Source organism: Myotis lucifugus, unplaced genomic scaffold (assembly GCF_000147115.1).
Source record: "Myotis lucifugus unplaced genomic scaffold, Myoluc2.0 scaffold_165, whole genome shotgun sequence".
NCBI classification, from domain to species: Eukaryota; Metazoa; Chordata; class Mammalia; order Chiroptera; family Vespertilionidae; genus Myotis; species Myotis lucifugus.
In genome coordinates, this window is record NW_005871213.1 from 1409927 (window position 1) to 1430424 (window position 20498).

Here is a 20498-nt window from a genome sequence, read left to right on the forward strand (position 1 = left end):
CCGCCTGGCAGCTGACCGTGTGGCTATGCAGGGAAAAGTGGGCAAACCATCATGGCATTGTTCCATTTGCCAGCATTTTGAACAAGTGTGTTTGTGAAACAAAAGACAGAATTTAACTTTCAAGGCACCTAGACAGCTGCTGAGGATCACAAATGAGTGTCTCAGTGATTTCCTGTTGCAGGAAGAGTCGGTGGGCCCTCTCGGAGCGTTTGGTATGAACAGTGGTGACAAGGACAGCCACGAGAATAGGCTGCGTCTCCTCGGCCGTAGGACAACCCTGGCCCTGAAGCCTGTAATTTCTCATAAAATGTCAATTCTGACTGGTTTATAGAGTCTCATATGATCTCTTTAACAAAAATATTTTAAGAGACACCACAGCACAGAAATAGGCGTAGCATTATTTATTAAGCACTTATTATACTGAGCACCATGTCACCTCATTTACTTCTCACAAAGCAGATATACTAGTAACGGGGTCCTGACTTGGAAAACAATGGTTCGGAAGTCAGATGAGCGACACAGGCTAACATGCCCCCAGGACAGACCTGCACATCTGGCCTGCTTCACCCGAGCAGGTCACAGAGCCAGGGTGTGAGCGCAGGTGAGCAGGACTCAAAGCCTGAGCGCTTTCCCCGGACGGAAACACTAAAATGGGTCCTGCAGATGTTCTGTTCCACTGCCAGGAGCCTTTGCTGGGCGAGAGGGGCCTGAAGGATCTCGGCATGAAAAGGAAGGCTGCAGGTACATGGAAGGAATCGCTTCCACTTTGGTAAAGGTGGTAATTAGCTTCCGTTTTCAGGACCGGTAGGTTTTGTCTGATGCACAACACAAATCATAACCGTGGTTCTCTTTTCCCCAAAGGCCAAAAGGAAGATCTAAACCAAATACACAGCCCAATTTTAACAACCGTGTGAGACCTGTGACCTGAATATCTACATTCAACCTTCCTATGCTAACTTGGATTTTTCCTGGGCCTGAATTTTATTTCCAGGGCCAGACCAAATGATTCCGAGGACCTGATATGGCCTATGGGCCGGACGTTCCCCACTCCTGCTCTAAGGTAAGGAGAACAGTCCTGCTAACTGAGGAAACAGTGGCTTGGGGATGAGGAGATGCTCAGTGCTGCAGGGGGGTTCCGGGCAGATGTGGGAACTGTGGTCTCACTCCAAAGCCCGCGCCCTCACCACGAGGCCACATGTACGCTGGCAGCTAACGTTGTCTCTAAGCGCCACCGACGGGTCCACAACAGCCCAGGGATGGGATTGGCCGCTAAACTGGCAATGGTGATAGGTGAGCCTCCGTCGGGGAGCTGAACCTGCCCCAGTAGAACCAAGAGGCTGAGCAAACCAGCGTCTGCCATGTGGCCACTTAAAGCCATCACAGCAATTTAGGAAAAAAAAGAAATAAAAAGAGAAAAAATAAAGAACAATAACAAAAGGAACTCAATGTGGGTGTTTATGAGAATTCTCCTTCTGCAGAAGGGAAATTCCAGGAACAACTGCCATTAATTAAGCACCGATCGTGTGTCAGGTCCTGGGGGTTTGATTTCTACGATGAAGCCTCTTCGTTTTCATCACACCCGACTCAAGACCACGGGAAATGAGTTTGAGAGAACTGAATTGCCTCGGGCAGGGACACAAGCTGGAGAGGCACAGTGAGGAAGTGTTCAGCCACGTGAATGAGGACTTACACTCTATTGTGTGAGGCTGCCTCCCCCCGAACCCATCTGAGTACGCACATGTGTCCACGCGCTGACGCAGGTCCTAGCTCCAAATTCAATCAAGAGGAAGGAGAATGTAAAATTAAGAAAAATCAACTTTTGGGGGCGGGAGTCTTTTGAAAGGAACAGTAGAATGAAACCTAAGGCAAATAGCATCAATTTTCTTGTGACTCTGACCTATTAACTTCCCATTAGTATTGACTCGACAAATAAATGCTGGTCCATTTCTATTGTATTAACAAGGCTGATTCTAATACCTGTGCTAGCAAGTTTGATTGAATAGCAAGGCAAACGGCTGGGGAGCACCAAACTCCACTGGCTAATCAGGAGGGTGTTTGTGTTTGTCACTCACAAGCACGGCGCCAGGAGGCAATGATCTCCCGCTCCTGTAGTCGCTGGCGGCTGCATCATCACTGCAATCAGGTCTAATGACCGCCCTGAACAGTCTCGCATGTTATTTAATGCCTGATAATTTGTAATATATTAAGAGACCAGGGAAGCATCCTGTTTGTACAGATATGACACCTTTTATGTAACATTCAATGAAAGGATATTTAATAAAATGCCAAGGTATTTTTAAATGTGCGCGCGCGCGCGCACACACACACACACACACACATATCATAAGAAACATATTACTGTGCATCAAAACTGATTAGTTCAGTTCAGTATTTATTGTAGATGATACTCTCACCCATGTAGCAATTTCACAAACACTTAAAACGTAGATGCTAAACTTTCAAATAATTAACAAAAATGAATGATGCTAAGTTCTAAGCGTTTCTGGCCCGCCTGGCAGGCTCTGCCTCCCCTTCCTGAACCTGCCTTCCCACAGCCTCCCCGACCCGAGTCCCGCTTCTCCTCCCACGTCCTCTGCTGCTGGCCCTGCTGCTGGCAGCTCTTCCTCCAACATCCGCTGTGGACGGTCCTCAGGGTCTGCTCAGTCTTTCCCAATTCTCAGCCTACCGGTACCCCAAGCATGTCCACAACGCAGCTCACGTGTCATCTGTGTGCGTGTGACTCCAAATTAGGGCCACAGCCTACCCGACCTTTGCCCTTGGGCGTTTCGATGTGTATAACTTCTCCATTCCACTGCCTTTTCTTCAACAGCCACCCCTCCCACCCCCAAATACCTTGTCTTTAACTGTTATTCCCTGTCTCCCTGAGGGATGTCACCACCCAACAGGCAGACCCTAACCTCTCCCTTTCCACTCACCTCCATATCTAGTTGATGTTTACTAACTGATGTATTGAGCACTATCTAGTTCACCCCCTAGACATCTCTGAAACCCATTCTCACCTCTCCTTCCATACTTTCAAAACCCTACTCCCAGCATGTCACACAGTCTATCACTATAACAGCTCCATCATTGGTCGACATATCCCTACCCTGGCCTCCCTGAAATCCTTCCTCAGTAGAGAAACTACAGTGACCTTATGAAATGTAAGCTGCACCCATGACTCCCGTTCCTTTCCCAGGTCCTCTAACAGCTTCCTATTGCTCTAGGGGAGAGCCCAGCCCCCAGGGGCCTGCATCATGCTGCGGGTCTGGCCTTCAGGCTGCTCCCCAGTCCCATCTCACGCCGGCTCCCCGACTCTCAGGGGCTCGCCCACACTGTCCAGGGCTCTCAGACACCTCGCGCTCCTTCCTGTCAAGCAGATTATGCACCTGCCTGTTTTGTCCCCCTAGAAAATGGTCCCTGCTCTCCTTGCAGTGCAGTTCATTTCAACTCAGTATTTACGTCTCAGATCAAGAGTTATTTTCTCAGGAGAGCCTTCCCTGACAATGGCAGATCCTCTCTTTGGGCTCTCTCTTTTTTAAAATATATATATTTTTATTGATTTTAGAGAGGAAGGGAGAGGGAGGGAGAGATAGAAACATCAATGGTGAGGATCACTGATCAGCTGCCTCCTGTATGCTCCACACGGGGATCGAGCCCGCAACCCGGGCCTGTGCCCTGAACGGGGGTGGGACCATGACCTCCTGGTTCCTGGGTCGATGCTCAACCACTGAGCGACACGGGTGGGGCTCTGTGGGCTCTCTTACAGGGTGTCTCCACAGATTTGAGTTCACATCTGCTTAAGGTGCTATTCCATTATAATCTGTCCCCCACACTAGACTACAAGTTCTAAGACAGTTGGGATAAAAACCTTTGAATAAATGAACGAAGGTTAAAGTATCTAACTCAGGACTATTTTTACTGAAAAACAAAAATGAACAGGCGATTCTTAGAATACTGGTGTGCCCCAGATGAATAAAGAATGTACAAGGACACTGGGCTACTGTAGCTGAGAAGAAACAGTGAGATTCTACTTTACACCCATGATTCTCCTAGAATAGACGGAAAAGACAGACATGGACAGGAACTTAGGCACGGACTGTGCGCTTACCCACTGTCGCTGAACAAGAACTCCAGGTGGGTCATGTACACCTCCCAGCAGGAGATGCCGTAGCGCTGCGCCAGAGACAGAGCGACCCCGTAGACATCCTCCTCCAGGGTCCTTCAAGAGTCGGCGGCCGCGGGGAAGGAGAGAGAAACAGGTCACCTCCAGCAGCACAGAAAAGGCCCATCGGGACTGCTCTCTGGCTGGGAGGGGAGCAGTCCTTACTCAGACGCTCCATGTAATTCAGGGAAAGCACTTCCTAGGATTTGACTGCCTCTCTCTCACTGTGGTGCACTGCGACTGTCTAGGCCAGTGGCTCTCAGCCGAGGGCGATCTGTCCTTCAGGGGCTATGTGACTTGACTGCAGACATTCTTGATTGTCACGATGGGGGAAGAGGAGGAGAATGCTGTTGGCATGCCAGTGGGTAGAGGTCAGGGAGGCTGCTAACCATCCTGCAAGTCACAGGACAGCCCTTTCCCACTGGGGGAGCACAGCCCACTCCTGTGATGGGATGAGAGAGGGAAGGCCCTGTCTAGAGCAACCCTGAAAGTCAATACAAAGGACTGTGATCAGGAGCCCTGCCGACTCAACCTGCTCTGTGACGTTCAAATCCCCCCTGAGACAAAAGGGTCCCTTACTCCGCCAGCCCCAGGATGGTCTCCCTCTTGTACTGGTCGTCTGCGGTGAACCGCTGCACATCCACCCCCTTCCGTAGGCCCCGGAGCAGCTGCGCCTGCGTGAAGTCCAGGAGGCGCTCGTTGTAGTAGTGCAACTGCTCCGTCAGTGAGGCCAGGTCCTCGGGCCAGGCTTCATGTCCACGTCGAGTCACGTGCCTGGTGACCGTCGTGATAAGCTCTTTGGGATCAGCCTGTGAGTAACAACAACAATAACAAGTTACAAGAAGCTCCGCAGGAGTGGCTCAGCAGCTGAGTGTTGACCTATGAACCAGGAGGTCACGGTTTGATTCCTGGTCAGGGCACAGGCCCGGGTTGTGGGCTCGATCCCCAGTGTGGGGCGTGCAGGAAGCAGCCGATCAGTGATTCTCTCTCATCATTGATGATTCTCTCCCTTTCTCCATCTCCCTTCCTCTCTGAAATCAATAAAAATATATATTTTTTAAAATTATAGGAAGAAGGCGTGTCTACCGGGCACCTGCTGCTGGCACTAAACCGAGGCTCACAGGGCCCAGAGAAGACAGCCGCAGAGGGCACGGTCTGCAGACCACAGAGGGCACAGGACCGAGTGCAAGCAGGTCCCTCGGCTCCTGCTCGGCTCTTCCTCCATCTGGTCTTAGAGCTATCGTAAGTAATATATTCCTGCCTTTTCAACTACCGTCACCTACAACGGCTGTGTCCCCATTACCGACCACGGATCATTCGCCTGGAAGTGGTCTCCGTCCTCAGGGCCCCTGGACCAGCTTTCCCGGGGCCTCTGCGTGCTCTCAGGGACGAGGCTGCAGCTCAGTGGCCACTGATAACGCCCGACAGCGAGGGGAAGTGTCCTCTCCAGGGCTGCGCTGGGGAAACATCCTCTTCCTAGAGCAGTGATGGCGAACCTGACACGCGTGTCAGAGGTGACAATCGAACTCATTTTTTTGGTTGATTTTTCTTTGTTAAATGGCATTTAAATATATAAAATAAATATCAAAAATATAAATCTTTGTTTTACTATGGTTGCAAATATCAAAAAATTTCTATATGTGACACGGCACCAGAGTTAAGTTAGGGTTTTTCAAAATGCTGACAGGCCGAGCTCAAAAGGTTCGCCATCACTGGCCTAGAATCACCAGCACTCCCGCTGCCGAAGAAGGCGCCCAACCAGTTTCTCCTCTGCTCGACTTGGGGCTCAATGGGATGCTCTTCTACAATCCCCAGCAGCTGCTCTAACGATGGGAAATTACTCAAACAGAACAAACCCGACTCTGACAGCTGACGGGAAGAAAAATATGTGGTTAACTGGGCACATTTATTTATATTAACGTTGGTTTGGGTGTCAACGAAGCAACAGCAGCTCAGCCATGATTTTAGAATTACTCTGGGAGACTGATGGCGAGAACAACATTAACTCAATCACTCCCAATTTCTGGGAAAACACAGTATATATTTTAATATAAGCAAATTAGGAAAAACTCCAGAATCTGCTTTTGTGTCTCAGACATGTACCAAATTATAGGAAGCTGTCAGCAGTTCTAATGTGTAAGCCATTATTTTGAGCTACACGGGAATTTGTCAATGCCAAGTCCATATTACAAACCTAGCCTGCTGTTCTCCCTCTTGACCCTGTTAAGGAAGAACCTGGGGGTACCGATAAAAGCCAGTTAAAGAAATTCTGGGTTCCAACAGGTGGATTTGAGAAAAGGCAACATTAGAATTCTCCCCAACCTCTAGGCAGACACTGAGTCCTACTCTCAAAGACGGGGTGGGGGGGGCGGTCTTCAGTCAAAAGGCCTGGCTTTGGAAACTAATTCTCCAAAGTCAGCTACAAACCCGTGTGCAACTAGTTCAGCAAATATTCAGGACCAATTTCTTTGTTAGAAATGCAATTTCAGATCAACAAATTATAGTCAATAAAATCCTACGCAACTTAAACTACTTCCCTCTTCTCCTTTAATAAGCGGAAACAGTCCAGCCCCCCTGCACATAATTTCTATTTCCTATTCTTTGTACACCACATTCGTTCACTTTCCTAAGAAAAATTTAAGAGCAAACACTGACTACTTCAGTCTTCAGGCTGGAACAGGCACAGTGCTCGGCAACATGAGCTGAACCTCATTCAGTGCTAGCCTTCCTGGGGGCCAGGTGCCTGCTGGTACCCTGTTTTACAGGCGTGAGGAGGCGGGCAGGAGGCCCGAGGCCATTCTGGGTAAGTGGCAGGCGGGGCTGTGACTCCAAGCACAAAGCCCCCCAGAACCATTCTGTCATATCTGTGGCAGGGGAGGGTCTGGGTGGGACGGGTGTGCAGACTGAGCTCCCGCCAAGGGTAAGTGAGGCCTGGCCTTAGAGTCCTGTGGCCGACGACTGACCTCAGGAATGGGCTGATGCTGTCACTCTACAGCACATCGACTGCCCTGACCTTCCTCTCACCCCTTTCCTGCACACACTCACACGGTGTCAAGACACGTGACCACAGAGGACACTCAGAGGCAGGTGTGCAACTGGATATTTGATTTGAGCTGTTCCTAAGCCCTTTGTTGTTTCCTCTTTAGTAGTAACAGAGAATTTCAGAATCATGGGCAAGAATACCACTTCCTGTTCAATCCCTGGATATGCAGGCGCCTCCTTTTAAAATTGTATCCTCATGAAGTGGGGCATGAGGGGCATCCTGCTAATTCCCTGATGGTGGGTTTCTGAGTGTCTCCACGTTTGTGGATCATAAGGAGGTGCTGAGTGTACAGAAGGTTTTCAATGCGTCCCCATTTTGTGTTAAAACATAATACCAATGAGAAGAGGCAACTCACAAAGTCTTCCAAGAAAGGGGACAATTAGTTATGGGAAACTAAACATGGGGACTGGGGTCAAAGAGCCCGGATCATGGTCCCTGCCTCACGTTCAGAGCCTCACGTTTTCCATTAGTGACGCTGACGCAATTCCTCCTGTACGGAGCCCTACAGAGATTGATGAGACCGAGTGGATGGGATGTTGTCAGCTCTAGCTCTACACAAACCGTTTCCTTGACATGTTCACCACTTCCTATCCCTTCTTCAGGGAACTTGAGTGTCCATGCTTACTTCCAAACTATAATAATAAAAGGGTAATATGCTAATTAGAGATGTCTTCTGGACATCATTCCGGACGTCCTTCCTGACCAAGCTGGGGCCGGAGGAGGGAAGCCTGGGTCCTGGGTGCCTGTGGGCGGCCGGAGGAGGGAAGCCCGGGTCCTGGGTGCCAGAGGGAAGCCGGTACCAGCAGCCGGGGGAAGGAAGACCTACTCTTGCACGAATTTTCATGCATCGGGCCTCTAGTATTTTAATAAGAATTCTACACCTGGGTTTATCACAATTTCTCTCAAAATACTCCAAAGCACCTCTAACTCACCCCAACACTTCACCTCATATATACACTAATTCACACCAAGCGAACATTACAGTTCCCACTGGAGGCTGCCGTGCCTGCTGCACAGACACCCTCCTACCAGCCCCACGATGCCCACCGAGGCCGTCATGCCTGCTGCACAGATGCCAACCCACACTTCAGCATCACAGCCGCAGCCCTGCGGGAAGGAAGGACTCCAACCTCCTGGCCTCGCACCTAAGTTACTGCTTCTGCGCAGAACACATTCAAACCTCTCCGTTTCCCACCAAATGCAATGCATCATTGTGGGTCTGAAAGCTGTTAGCCTCTGACAAGCTTCGGAAGGACCTGACAGGGGCTTCAAAACCACCCACGGTCGGTATTCAAGGGGAGGCTGCAGCACGCCACGGCTGAAAACCGAATTGCATCCGAATTTAAAAATGAAAGTGCATGGAGTTAAATTATTCTATTACTTTTCCAACACTTGGCAATGCAGTTCTTCGGGGGGAGTGGGTGAATAAAATATGATTTCTTTAAAGAATATGGTCAAGTCCCTGTAACAAGGAAAGATTCATAAATATTCATGACAACAGAATGCTCCATGACTTAATCTCCTGCTCGCTAGTTAGAGGTAATCAATCCATTCTGGTTTATGGTCTCCATTTCTGGGCATTATTGCGGGGAAAGTTTTAAACAGGTGGTGTGCTTCCCCTCTAGGGTTCTTATTTGCTTGAGATAATTTTATACTCGGTACTTTCAATCAAGTAGCTTTAAAAAAAGCACACCACGTTGCAGAAATAGTCTACCATAACGCTTTGCATTTCAGCCCTGCTGGGTTTGCTTCTCTAGAATACAAGACTAGAGAATATGCTTCCATTATTATGATTTTATCTTCTGAAACTTTTTCTAAAGAATGCTAGAAAAGATCACACTTCACGATGCATTTATAATAATTATAAACGTAATATTAGTGAAAACACAGAACAGAACAATGTGTATGGCCCACTCAGATTTGTATAAAAAACTGTCAATCGGACACAGCTCTCCACCAACTACTTCTGGCAGACAGAGGGAAACGCTGGCTTTGCATGGTGCCCCCTTTGCACCACTTGAGTTTCTTGGCCGTGTGCACCTTGTGTTTTGAACATAAGACCAAGTTAACCAGGACAAATACCAGAAGAAAAATTTTTGTCCAACTGAGCCCTTGCCAGTCATCCCTCTATATCACTAAGCAGCATAACGGAGGCGGCAGGGGCTGCTTGGAAGGTCACCCAGAGAGCCGCCGAGGTCCCAGAGCCCGTGCTGGGGGCTCAGGACGCTGCTTCTGTCAAGAGTCACAGGCCTTTTCTCAGAAAAAACGCACCCAATTATATCGATGCTTTTATTCAAACCTCGTAATCTGCCTAAATTATCATCCCCGCAGCACAGAACGGCGGGGGGTGGAAAGGCTATGGCAATGGAATCCAGTCGGGCCGACAGCTGAGAGCAAGCGATGCTTCGCCGAGCACTATTATGTGTAGGCAACAAATGGAAACCACTCTCATTTCAATTTCCACGATGATTCATCAGGAGCTAGCCACATTTAATTCCACACTCAGCGGTGCTGTTTTATGCACAGGAAGATGCTGAAAAGACCCAAATAATGAGCCATTAGGTATCGATGGGAAACTCAGCTGTACCTAAACATCAGTTATTGTGCCAGGAGGGTTCCTTCAAACCCAAGATCCGCCCTCCAACTGCGAAACTGCAGCCGAAGACAGGACTCCACCTTCCGCACAGGCCCACAGACCCCGAGGAGCTGCAGGGGGAGGCCTGGGGAGTGGGGAGACGGGCTCCTGCCTTCAGCAAGAGCACATGGGGAGCAGACAGCACCCCGTGGTGCCGGACAGGAACTGCTCCAAAGGGTGTCTGCTGGGAGGCAGAGGAGGCTGCCCCCAGGGCTCCACTGAGCTCAAGCCTCACCCTCACCTGCTGACAGTGGGAGGAGGAGGCATTACAGACGGGCCTGGAGGGGTGACAGGGTGCTAACTTCAGAGAAACTTTAACTCTAAACCGTTGAACATGAACTTCAGGAGAGCTGGTGTCAGGATCATGGCTGGGGAAGGCGGAGTGGCCCGTTCACTGAGGCCTTTCCTGTCACATGCAGTTGACACTGGACCCAGGGGTCAGGGTGAGGCACCCTACCCTGACCCCCCAGGAAAGGTCCGCCAGGCCTGCCTGCTAGAGATCACCCAGGTCCACACCCAGAGTCCCGGCTTCTCCTGAAACAGAGCTGGTGCTGCTCTCGTCTTGCCTCTATTCAAAGGCTACCTTCTGAACTCAGGTCTTTGCTGACCATGTTTAAGCTGCACTCCTCAGACAAGCAGACACACACACACACACACACACACACACATGCACACACACACACATTCTTACCCTTGGCTGTTTGTTTCCATAGCTCCTATCAACATTTAACTCAGTATATATTTTATTTACTCATTCTGTTCATGGTGTGCCATCCCCGATAGAATGTCAGTCCTGGAAGAACGAGGGCTTTTATACACGCAGTTCCCTGCTGCTCTCCCAGGACCTAAACACTGCCTGACACAAAGCAGTCACCTGATAAATACCTGATAAAAGCACACGCACATAATTTGATTATTACATATGTACTAATGAACTGTTCATTAATTTTTAATCTAGTTCATATTTCACATGAAAACACACCTGAGATATAAAAACAAGACAAAGGAAAATGACCAGGGTATGGAATAAAGTAACTATACAAAGCAGTAGCTATCAACTGCTACTGGACAACTGCTACTCTCATGGTTACGGCTTAAAAATAAAAGTGAGCACTCCTCATAGAACTGCACTGCCTGCCTTCCTGAACTATCCTGAACTAGACAGAGCCACCTTCCCTTTGGGCAGTGCATTAAAAAGCCAATTCTTCATTCCGCCTCTCCTGCTACTTTAGCCTTTCCTAAGACCTTTGTAAAATAGAGCAAATGGCAGAAAAGTTGGGAGGAGACTCAGCACTGACAGTAAACATGAGAAACTACCTCTTACAGATGCCCGGGAAGAACAAAGGCTGTCAGCCACTTGGAACGCATTCTGGGGGCAGAGCAGATGGTACCTCCAAAGCGGTAAACACAGGCTTTAACTACTGTGGAACAACTGGACCTCTGCTCAGGAGAAGGTAGGAACCGCCGTGGCTCAGGAGTTGAGCAATGACCCATGAACCAGGAGGTCAGAGTTTGATTCCCGGTCAGGGCACGTGCCTGGGTTACAGGCTCGATTCCCAGTATGGGGCGTGCAGGAGACAGCCTATCAACGATTCTCTCTTATCATTGATGTTTCTCTCTCTCTCCCTCTCCCTTCCTCCCTGAAATCAATAAATATATATATATATTTTAAATATATTTTATTGATTTTTTACAGAGAGGAAGGGAGAGGGATAGAGAGCCAGAAACATCAATGAGAGAGAAACATCAATCAGCTGCCTCCTGCACGCCCCCCACTGGGGATGTGCCCGCAACCAAGGCACATGCCCTGACCGCAATCGAACCCAGGACCCTTGAGTCTGCAGGCTGACGCTCTATCCACTGAGCCAAACCGGTTCTGGCAAAAAATACATATATTTTTAAAAGGCAGAAACCACGAGGACTCACCCTGTAAAGAGGATGGCACTTGTCCCTGAAGCACGGAGCCAGCCGGGCATAGATCTGCAGGCTGTAGTAATACGCTGCCAGCTGGAGAGACAGAGCCGAGTGGGACTGCTTTTCAAAGCACTGGTTGGCATCTAACACCTAGGAGGGAACGTGATGGGTGTGAACTCAGCTGAAAGGAAATCAAGACCATCATAAACCATGACCTCGCTAGTCATCACTGCCAGAATTTTGACTCAAAGTTTCCATCACATCAACTCGCTCTCACCTTGATATGACAACATTTAAAATTCAGGAGGCATGATAAAGGCAGACCCCTATGCATGCAAAGGCAGATTTAAAATCAGCATTCTGGCTAACACTGTAGGATATACTCTCTACAATGTACAGTGTTCATGTAAAGCAAGCAATTCCCATGAGCAGTAGCTCTTTAATTAATTCACTTTTAGGTCCTTCTTTCTAGAAAGGGTAAACTTACCTGCGGGAGGGCCAGGAGGTAAGCGAGAGCCAAGGTCATGTCACTGGGTAACGCGTCACTTGCTAGTTGCAAGAGAACTGAACACAGGGGAAATGCATTAGTTTACTTGAGGATCCGTACGACATGCGTAGTTACTGAGCACCATGTCTTCAGTCCCATAGGTTTTCAACAGACAACTGGCTCAGAGGACTCCCTGCGACACTTAGTGAAAGTCTACGCAGCCCCATCTAAATACAGACACGTGAACCATGTCAAATGGCCACCTTGCCTTAACTCAGACAAACGATGCTTGTTTGTTACTCAGACACAAGGAAATCCTGTTGGTGTAGCCGCAAAGTCTGAGTGCCAATAGATCAAAGAGGATGGCTCCTTAAAGCGAATCCTTTGATTTTAAAGGCCCGGGCCATGCTATAAAATTATGTTTATCAGGGGCAGCTAATGGGGAAGGTGGCCTTATATGTACTAACGATCAGAGCAACAAAATATCTGTCTGAGTACAAATCCAGGACAAATCTTTGATTACTACCATGATGATGACATGGCTTTGTTCCTGCCAGGAACACCGCTCTTCATCACAGCCCACAGAGAACAGCAGCCACTTGCTTTGATTACACAATATCGTAAAACATCCCGACCATTAACAGCTTTGCTACACAAAAATGTAAGTGACAACTGGCAAATGTCACAGCTTTAAGGAAGGCGCATAGGCTGCCAACACCGTCCGTGTCCTGAGCAGGGGTGTGAACAAGGACCCAGGCCGCTCATTCGGGCAGAGGAGGAGCGCAGTCACAAGGTGACCCGTGTTTAGAGAACACAGGTCCTCCTGGCCGGCTGATGGAGGGGAACACTGTGCACGATCCAGAGCAAGTGACATTTGACTTCAGAAGCAGACCACATGATATTTTCCCAGATTTCCCTGCCTAATTGTGTCTCACTCGGACTAGAAATTAGGCCGTCGTATAATCCGAGCTTAGCTGACAGCCGGGCAGCGAGTTTGGTGGCGGGCTGAAGAGTACAGTAAAATGGTAACTGGCGAATCCTGATGGAAGGTATACGGGAGTTCACTGTAGAACTGTCTCAACTTTATGCACATTTGAAAGTGTTCATAGCAAAATGCAGGGGAAGAGAAGAGGGAAAATCCCCTCTGAGAACTGGCAAATGCTCAAGCTCCCTGTCGGTCACTTACTTCCCAAACGGCTTTCCTGGCAGGCCCTCTGGACCGGGTGTGCTGCCTGTCTCCAGCGCTCACACGCTGGTTGTCCGGCCACACACAGCCCGGGACCTCCTGCTCCGAGACTGGGAAAATGGCCGGTGTCAAGTACACCACCACCCATGTGCCCCCAGGTTGAGAGGAAAGGGTTTCTTTCTCTTCCCTAATCCCTAACACAAGTGTTGCTGAACTTACCTCATGACAACTTTTCCTCCCACAACTGGACCACAGCCCACTGATCTCCACCACCAAGTGCCCAGCCCACAGCCCCTGCTAGCTAATAGCTGGGTGCTTGCAGGAAACCCATGGGGAGTGAAGTGAGTGGCCCCACTCCACCCGGGCATCAACACTTCCTCGGCAGCCCTCACTGACACCCAAAGAGTCTTGCAAAACAGAACGCAAACCCCACCTCCAGGAAGAGTCTCAGTCTTTGAATCTGCAAGTCACTGGAAGAAACACTTGACAAAATTATAAGAAGGATCTGATGTAGACGATCCCCCAGGGTCTCGTTGGGACCCCCCCAAATAGCATGCAGGCTATAGACTGAGTCACAGTGATGTTACGTTAAGATATATATATATATATTTAAAGAGGCCTGTCCTACATTTAGCAGTGCATATGAATTTAATTTAATCTGCAATGCTGGTTATCAATCCTTGAGTGCAATTTTCTAAAATAGTCCTCCCGCCCAAACCAGGTGAGACCTCGGCCAGGGCCTGCAAGCACTAACTGCACAATGAGTGCCCGGAAAGCGGTCTATGAGCCGTTTCATTCCAGGACTGAATCACAGAGGAAAGCTGCTCATGTTATCGATTTGGGAATCATTAGCCATTAAATCATTCATTTAGCTAAATAAGTAATGATCAATTTTCTTCAGCTAGTTTTCATAAAAACCTTTTCTTCAACTTTATTAAAAAATCTGAAAAGTCAGATCATGCTGGGAAGTGTAATTTACATTATAACCTACTTCTGAACCCAAGTCAAGAATCACATTTTTAAGATTTTTAATTTGGGTCATTTATCCTCTATAACTCTTCAATTGTGCTGAGTTTCTGACAAATATTTGGTAATCTAAAATAGTCAAAGACATCTGTTTCAGACATTAGAATTATTGATAACAACGTATTTAGGAACAAATGGAAAGGTATCTTTGGTAAACTTGAATATATTATTTTTAATTCTTTTAAAAATATCTCTACGTGGAAAGATATGCCACCACACAGAAAATTCTGAAGATGAAATCCATATCTATATGCCATGAAGCAAATACGAGTTATTAACACACAAGAGAAAGAGATATTTATTGGTTACTTAGTACCGTTCACTATAAGAATCACTTTGCATAATTAGCAGCATAAAATAGGAATTCTATCATATGTATCCTTTTAAGTCCTCAATATTATAAGTAGAAGAATAGAAGGTAATAAATGTCTTAAATAAATGAATGATGATGTCAGGTTAAGCCATTCAGGATTACTGAAAAGTGTGGCACCGTTTTTCCTAAGTCATTCATTCGGATTTATTTACCGTCCTCCTAATCTGAGGCGCGTACCTTCTGTCGTGGGGAACACCTCCTCCCCTTCGGTTTTCGTCTCGGCCAGCTTGCCAGTTCGCAGCAGCACTTCTGCAAAGCTCTCCACGGGGACGTGCTGGTAGGTGCCGTAGGTGACCTGGGACTGGACAAAGGAAGAATGCCATGGGGTAGGGGGTCCTTTTCTATGAAGACATTCTTAGAAAACACAACTGCAAGATTTTATATCTGCTGGTGACTGGAAGGATGACTTCTCACTTACTAATGCATATTTTGTGTAAAATTATTTTACTCTCATAATATGTTGTTATGTACAAAAAACCAATCACAGAAAACCAGTGAATAACATGGTTAAGAAGGAAGCCACAGAAGTTAATTCTCAGGAAAATGTCGATTTTTGTTTATACTGAGATGCCCACAGCAGGGCGACCGGCACAGCGACGTGCTTAGGCGTGCTGTCCTTACCTCTGCGACAAAGGGATTGGAGAGGACAGACTCATAGAAAGGGTGGCAGCCTTGTCTTTCTAGACCTTCATTGGCTGTGGTTCCGCTTCGATACGCGTCACCAAATTCTTGCCCCTAAATAGAACAAAGTGAAAAAACGGTAGATAAAACAAAAGAGAGCTGGAGTGCAGGGAATGGAGGCAGGCAGGTAGGGAAGGAGGGAGGGAGGGAGGCGGGGCGGGGGGGGGGGAGGATTTCAGGAGTAGCAATCAAAGTGCTTTGTGTGATCTAAAGAGAGTGTGTCAGCGCGACACCGACGCCAGCAGAGCTGGGAGGAATAATCACCAACGGGGGGCCCTGCAGCGCCTCCGAGTGTCCTGGTCACTCTGACTCAGTCAGTCAGGAACACGGAAGCGACCGCTATTACACATATAGCAAGCTTTCCACACTCGTCAGAATAAACTTCCTAAAACATCATTTCGTACGTGTTGCTCCCCGGCTCAGAAAACCTTTAGTAGCCTTGAACAATGCAAACAGCCAACAGTGTCAAGTCTAAACTACGTAGGATAACATTTAAGTGAGTAAATGTTAGCTGACATGAAAGGCTAGCTCTTCGCTCCACCCACACTGGCCTGCTGAACGCACCCCACCTCCACGCTTTCTCCCATTCTAGGCTCCTGTCCATACTGTCCGCCCACTGAGAGCCCCCTCCCGTCCCGGGCCCCTTCCAGTCTCCATCTCCTCCTCAACCCCCACCCACAGCACCCTTCCGCCTGGCCATCAGCATTCCTCATTAGCAAGCACTTCAGCATCTCTCCTCCCGTAATTACACTTGTTTTACTTTCGTCAAATCGACTGTACAGCTCCTCCCTGGAAGGGCAAGGAAAGGCATCGCCTGCCCTCCCGTGTCCTGAGCACCTACTCTACGCCAAGCACAGCCGAGGGACACAGTGACGCCGCCCGCTGCCAATGATGGTAACACTTACAAGGGACACATAACAAAAACTAGACAGCGGGCACGACGCTAACACTTTACCTAAGACATACACCCTGGAAAGGTCCAACAGGTGAGAGAGCGCAGCAACCGGAATCATAACCCAGTGTGATACCTGCAACAATGAGAGCGCTACAGGCTCACACCGAAGCAGGCACACAGCCTCAGTCCATGGTATGTACCTTCACAAACCCAACTGTCCGGGCTATCATCCTGCATTCTCCTCTTCCCTGCGCACCCCACATCCAGACCCTCAGCAGGTCCACACCCCCCTCTAAGCCAGCCACTTCCCGCCTCCTCCCTGGCGACCCTGGCCCCAGCCAGCACCACGCCCCACCGGAGCACCGGAACAGAGGTCCGTCTCTCCGCTGCTCCTGACTCTCTCCCGCCAGCTGCCCACACGGCCGTCACAGGATCTTAGTAAAAGTCCAGCTGGATCACACCTGCGCTGCCTGAATCCTCCCGCAGCTTCCCATCGCACTCAGAACAAAACCTGTGGGCCCAGCCGTGGTCCTCATTGCAGCCCACTTGAGGCCTCCCCGCCCTCTCTGATCTCAGCTATTGTCTTTCCCGCGGTCCACCCTGCTCACCCTACACTGGCCTCCTTTCTTTTCTACAAAGATGTCCAGCACCTTCCTTCACAGAGGGCTTTGTACTCCTCCTGCTCTCCGGAGACACCTGACTTCCCTTCGAAGTCAGAACTCCACTCCCCAATATCACTCACTGTCCTGCACACACCTTGCTGGTCCTCACCGCACTCCATACCCCGCCATTGCACTATCACACAAATATTTGGCCTGTTGCTTTATTTGTTGCGTTCTATAGGTTCAAGTGCTTCCCCAACCCCAGGGACCAGCACAGTACCTGATACACAGAAAACGCCTGAACGTATTTGCAAGTACTCCATGGAGGACACTGCATTCTATAAAGTAAATCACTCATCGCCCATCTGATCGGAGGCCCCGATTTCCTAAGAGATTATCTGAACAATCTGGAGAAGATAGGACTGTAGTGACGGTGGAAGCGACGCGAGCAGGGTACACGAGTGGGCAGAGCCCGTGCAGTGGGCAGAGCCCGCGCAGTGGGTTTAGAAAGCAGCCGTGCTTGCCTGAAGGGGCCGGAGGTACGTTAAGGACTTCCTCCACCACTGCCCATCGCTGACGGCCTGCAGCACCGCCCTGGTGGTGGTCGTGGTGTTGGAAAGGACTTTCATGGTGGTGGCCGTGGTCCAGTGGAGCAGGTCCGCTGAGCTGCCGCCGGGAGCGCCGGCTGCATCCTGTGATGGAGAAGGAGCCGAGAGGAGCGTTGTCATGAGAACAGAGAGTGATGAGGTGGCTCCTTAGGATGATAGGGCATGAAGACACATAAATTGGAAAATCCATCTCTGCTATAACACAATCACGTGAAAGCAAGCACTACTGGCCTACTGTTCCTCACTCACCAAAGAAAACAAAGGAAACCACTTCATAGTGCATCATCAGATAATCCCTTCCAGAAACCCTGAGGAGGTACAAATGGGTTCTTGATTTTTTACCAATGGAATAGCCCGCCAAGGAGATACCCTCATGCTTGTTTCTTTGACAAGACATTTTAAAGTGTTTACTATTTAGATTAATAAATTGTTCACTCAAACAATGCTAAGTCTTATAATACCACTGCAGAGTAGGTGTTAGAATACCATCGGGCACAAAAACAAGTTACAGGTCAGACAAGTTGTGCTGCCCACAGGCCGCCAGCCTTCAGCGTCTCCTCTTCCTGACCAGGTCTGGCCAGCAATGGGCTCCTTGTGCTTTGCAGGGTTTTGACACCTGGGGGCTCCCTCTCCAGAGGCTAATGGAGTGAACACCTGCCCATGCCTTCGCTGGCCGGCTGAGTTTCCTCTCTTGTGCAATGTCTGCTCTTGTATTTTGCCCATGCTTCTGTGGTCGGTCTTTCTTATTCATTCATAACGTTTATTTTTATATTCTGGGTACACATCTCTTGTTAGATATATGAATTGTGAATATTTTCTGCTACTCTGCAGATTATCTTTTCATTGTCTTAATGGTGTCTTTGATTAATAGAAGTTCTTAAATTCTAAATTCGTCCAATTTATCAGTTTTGTCACTTTATGATTAGCATTTTTGTATCCTATTTAAGAAATCTTTGCTACTCCAAGGTCACAAAGATGTTTTTCTGTATTTTCCCTGACGGAATAGTTTTGCTGTAAATCCTGGTGAGACAGCGTACCACCCCATCCTCTGCGCTCAGAGCACTGCAGGCACCCTTTAAGACACTACCATAATATACTGATAGTGAAAGTGTTTTTTGTTTGTCTGTTTGCCTTCCTGACTAGACAACAGCTTTTCAAGGGCAGGGACAATGGTTGTTCATTACCATTGCTCTGAGTGTGTGAACATCCTGATGTGTCCTCTGCATCTGTGGACATGTAAGAAGTCCGGGGTCACTGCTCTACCTAAATGTTTGAAGACACATTTTCTAAAGCCTAACATGTTAATGTTTGCGGTAGCTGAGTGTTATTCAAATAAGATTTCATGTCACACTTTCCATTCCTGCTCATCTTCAGAATCTTCTTAATTGAGAAGGCGTGCCGAATGATTTGAATGTCATCAACTAACCCAAGAGTAGAACTAAACATATAAACACGGTAAGAAATGGGGCACTTAAACAGAACACCACTTCATGCACAGGAAAATCAAATCTATCGAAAATGTCAAATAATGCAGGCTATAAAACAACTACTCCATTTCACCAAATGAACCTAAACTTTACACATGATGGCTAACTCAAGAGAGGAAATTTAACTTTACACAATAAAGAATTTAAACTTAATAAATATCAAATAAAATAAAGAAAGGCAATTTAAAACATATGAAACGTGAAAGTTTGCTCTGGAAGATAAGCAAAATCCTCACACGCAGGAATGTCTGTGATAAAAGGATTTCTGTGAGAGATCCCCTAATGAGAACTGCCGAAGAGAAAGTGGAATAAAAAGCTCATTTGGACCACAGAGGAGATTTAATTTGGGGGCAATCCACCACGATTATAGTGTAACCAAAGGCATTAATGAGGAAAATAGTTCTCTTTCAACTTCGTGTAATGAAGAAAGAAAAAAGAGGTTAGGCAAAACCCTGAAATGATTACTGCTGCACATTTTATTCGTAGCTGCATGCTGCTAATTAATTTAGAGTGTACAGCAGCAGAAATAGACTAATCCCCAAAACCAAATCAACAACTCCCAGCATAAAATTTAACATGAAATCTCATTATGTCAAGTGTGCCTCAGAGCTCGAAGGTTGACTGACTAAGACTAATAATATTTTCCAAACCTACCAGACGCACCTTTACCAAACGGGCACGGGCTCGCAAGAGCAAGGTGGTTCCACATGCCACGCGTGGCTCACAGAAGGGACTCTTGTTGACCAATGACCAGAGTGAATAATCTTAGAATTTATCTGTAAGAGTTGCTCTCTCTGGTGTCTGGTACCATAAGGGTTAATTTCTGAGCAACCTGTTTGCCTACCATAACTGAGCTGGAGGTACACAGCCAGGAAGTTGGGATGATCGAGCTCAAACTGAGATCAACCACTATCCCTCTCCTCCAACATATCTTTAATCCACCTGCACCTGACACTGAGAGCGAATTTCATCCTGAACTCAAATATTAAGAATGCAACCTTGGTTACCGGCGATGCCACTGTCAGAAGTATCTGTCAGAAGAAGCATCTGTCAGGAAAAATACCCCATGGAGTAAATCACTCCCAAGTGACTGCTTCAATTCTGCTAACTCACAGGCCAGGCTCTATTTTAGAAGTGCTCCCTATGGGAGTCACGAACCCCTACACATTTCTAATAAAACCTGTAAGTTCTTTCCCCAGAAAACTGAATGCCCATGCATATGCACACATATGAACACACAGAGTCACAAATACACTCTCACCAAAATTGTCTCACTATTTTAGGGGCTTTAGAGACCAAAACCTTCTTGGATCACTTAGCATTCTTGGCTGGACCCAGATTAAGAGACCTGCAGTTAGAAAAAATAGAGGTATATGAAGTATATTTTTATTTTCTT

General features: G+C 47.9%; 1 protein-coding gene across 3 annotated transcripts in view; it reads right to left on the reverse strand.

The window, feature by feature from the left end:
• NBAS (neuroblastoma amplified sequence) overlaps positions 1-20498 on the reverse strand; it is a 195222-nt gene that overhangs the window by 46078 nt on the left and 128646 nt on the right. For all 3 annotated transcript variants that reach the window (XM_014461993.2, XM_023759896.1, XM_023759897.1), the window contains exons 36-42: positions 17532-17699; positions 15451-15564; positions 15007-15130; positions 12245-12321; positions 11770-11907; positions 4745-4974; positions 4112-4222 (exon numbers count right to left, since the gene is read on the reverse strand). In XM_014461993.2, the coding sequence (XP_014317479.1) occupies positions 4112-4222; positions 4745-4974; positions 11770-11907; positions 12245-12321; positions 15007-15130; positions 15451-15564; positions 17532-17699 (962 nt within the window). The remainder of the gene's footprint in view (positions 1-4111; positions 4223-4744; positions 4975-11769; positions 11908-12244; positions 12322-15006; positions 15131-15450; positions 15565-17531; positions 17700-20498) is intronic.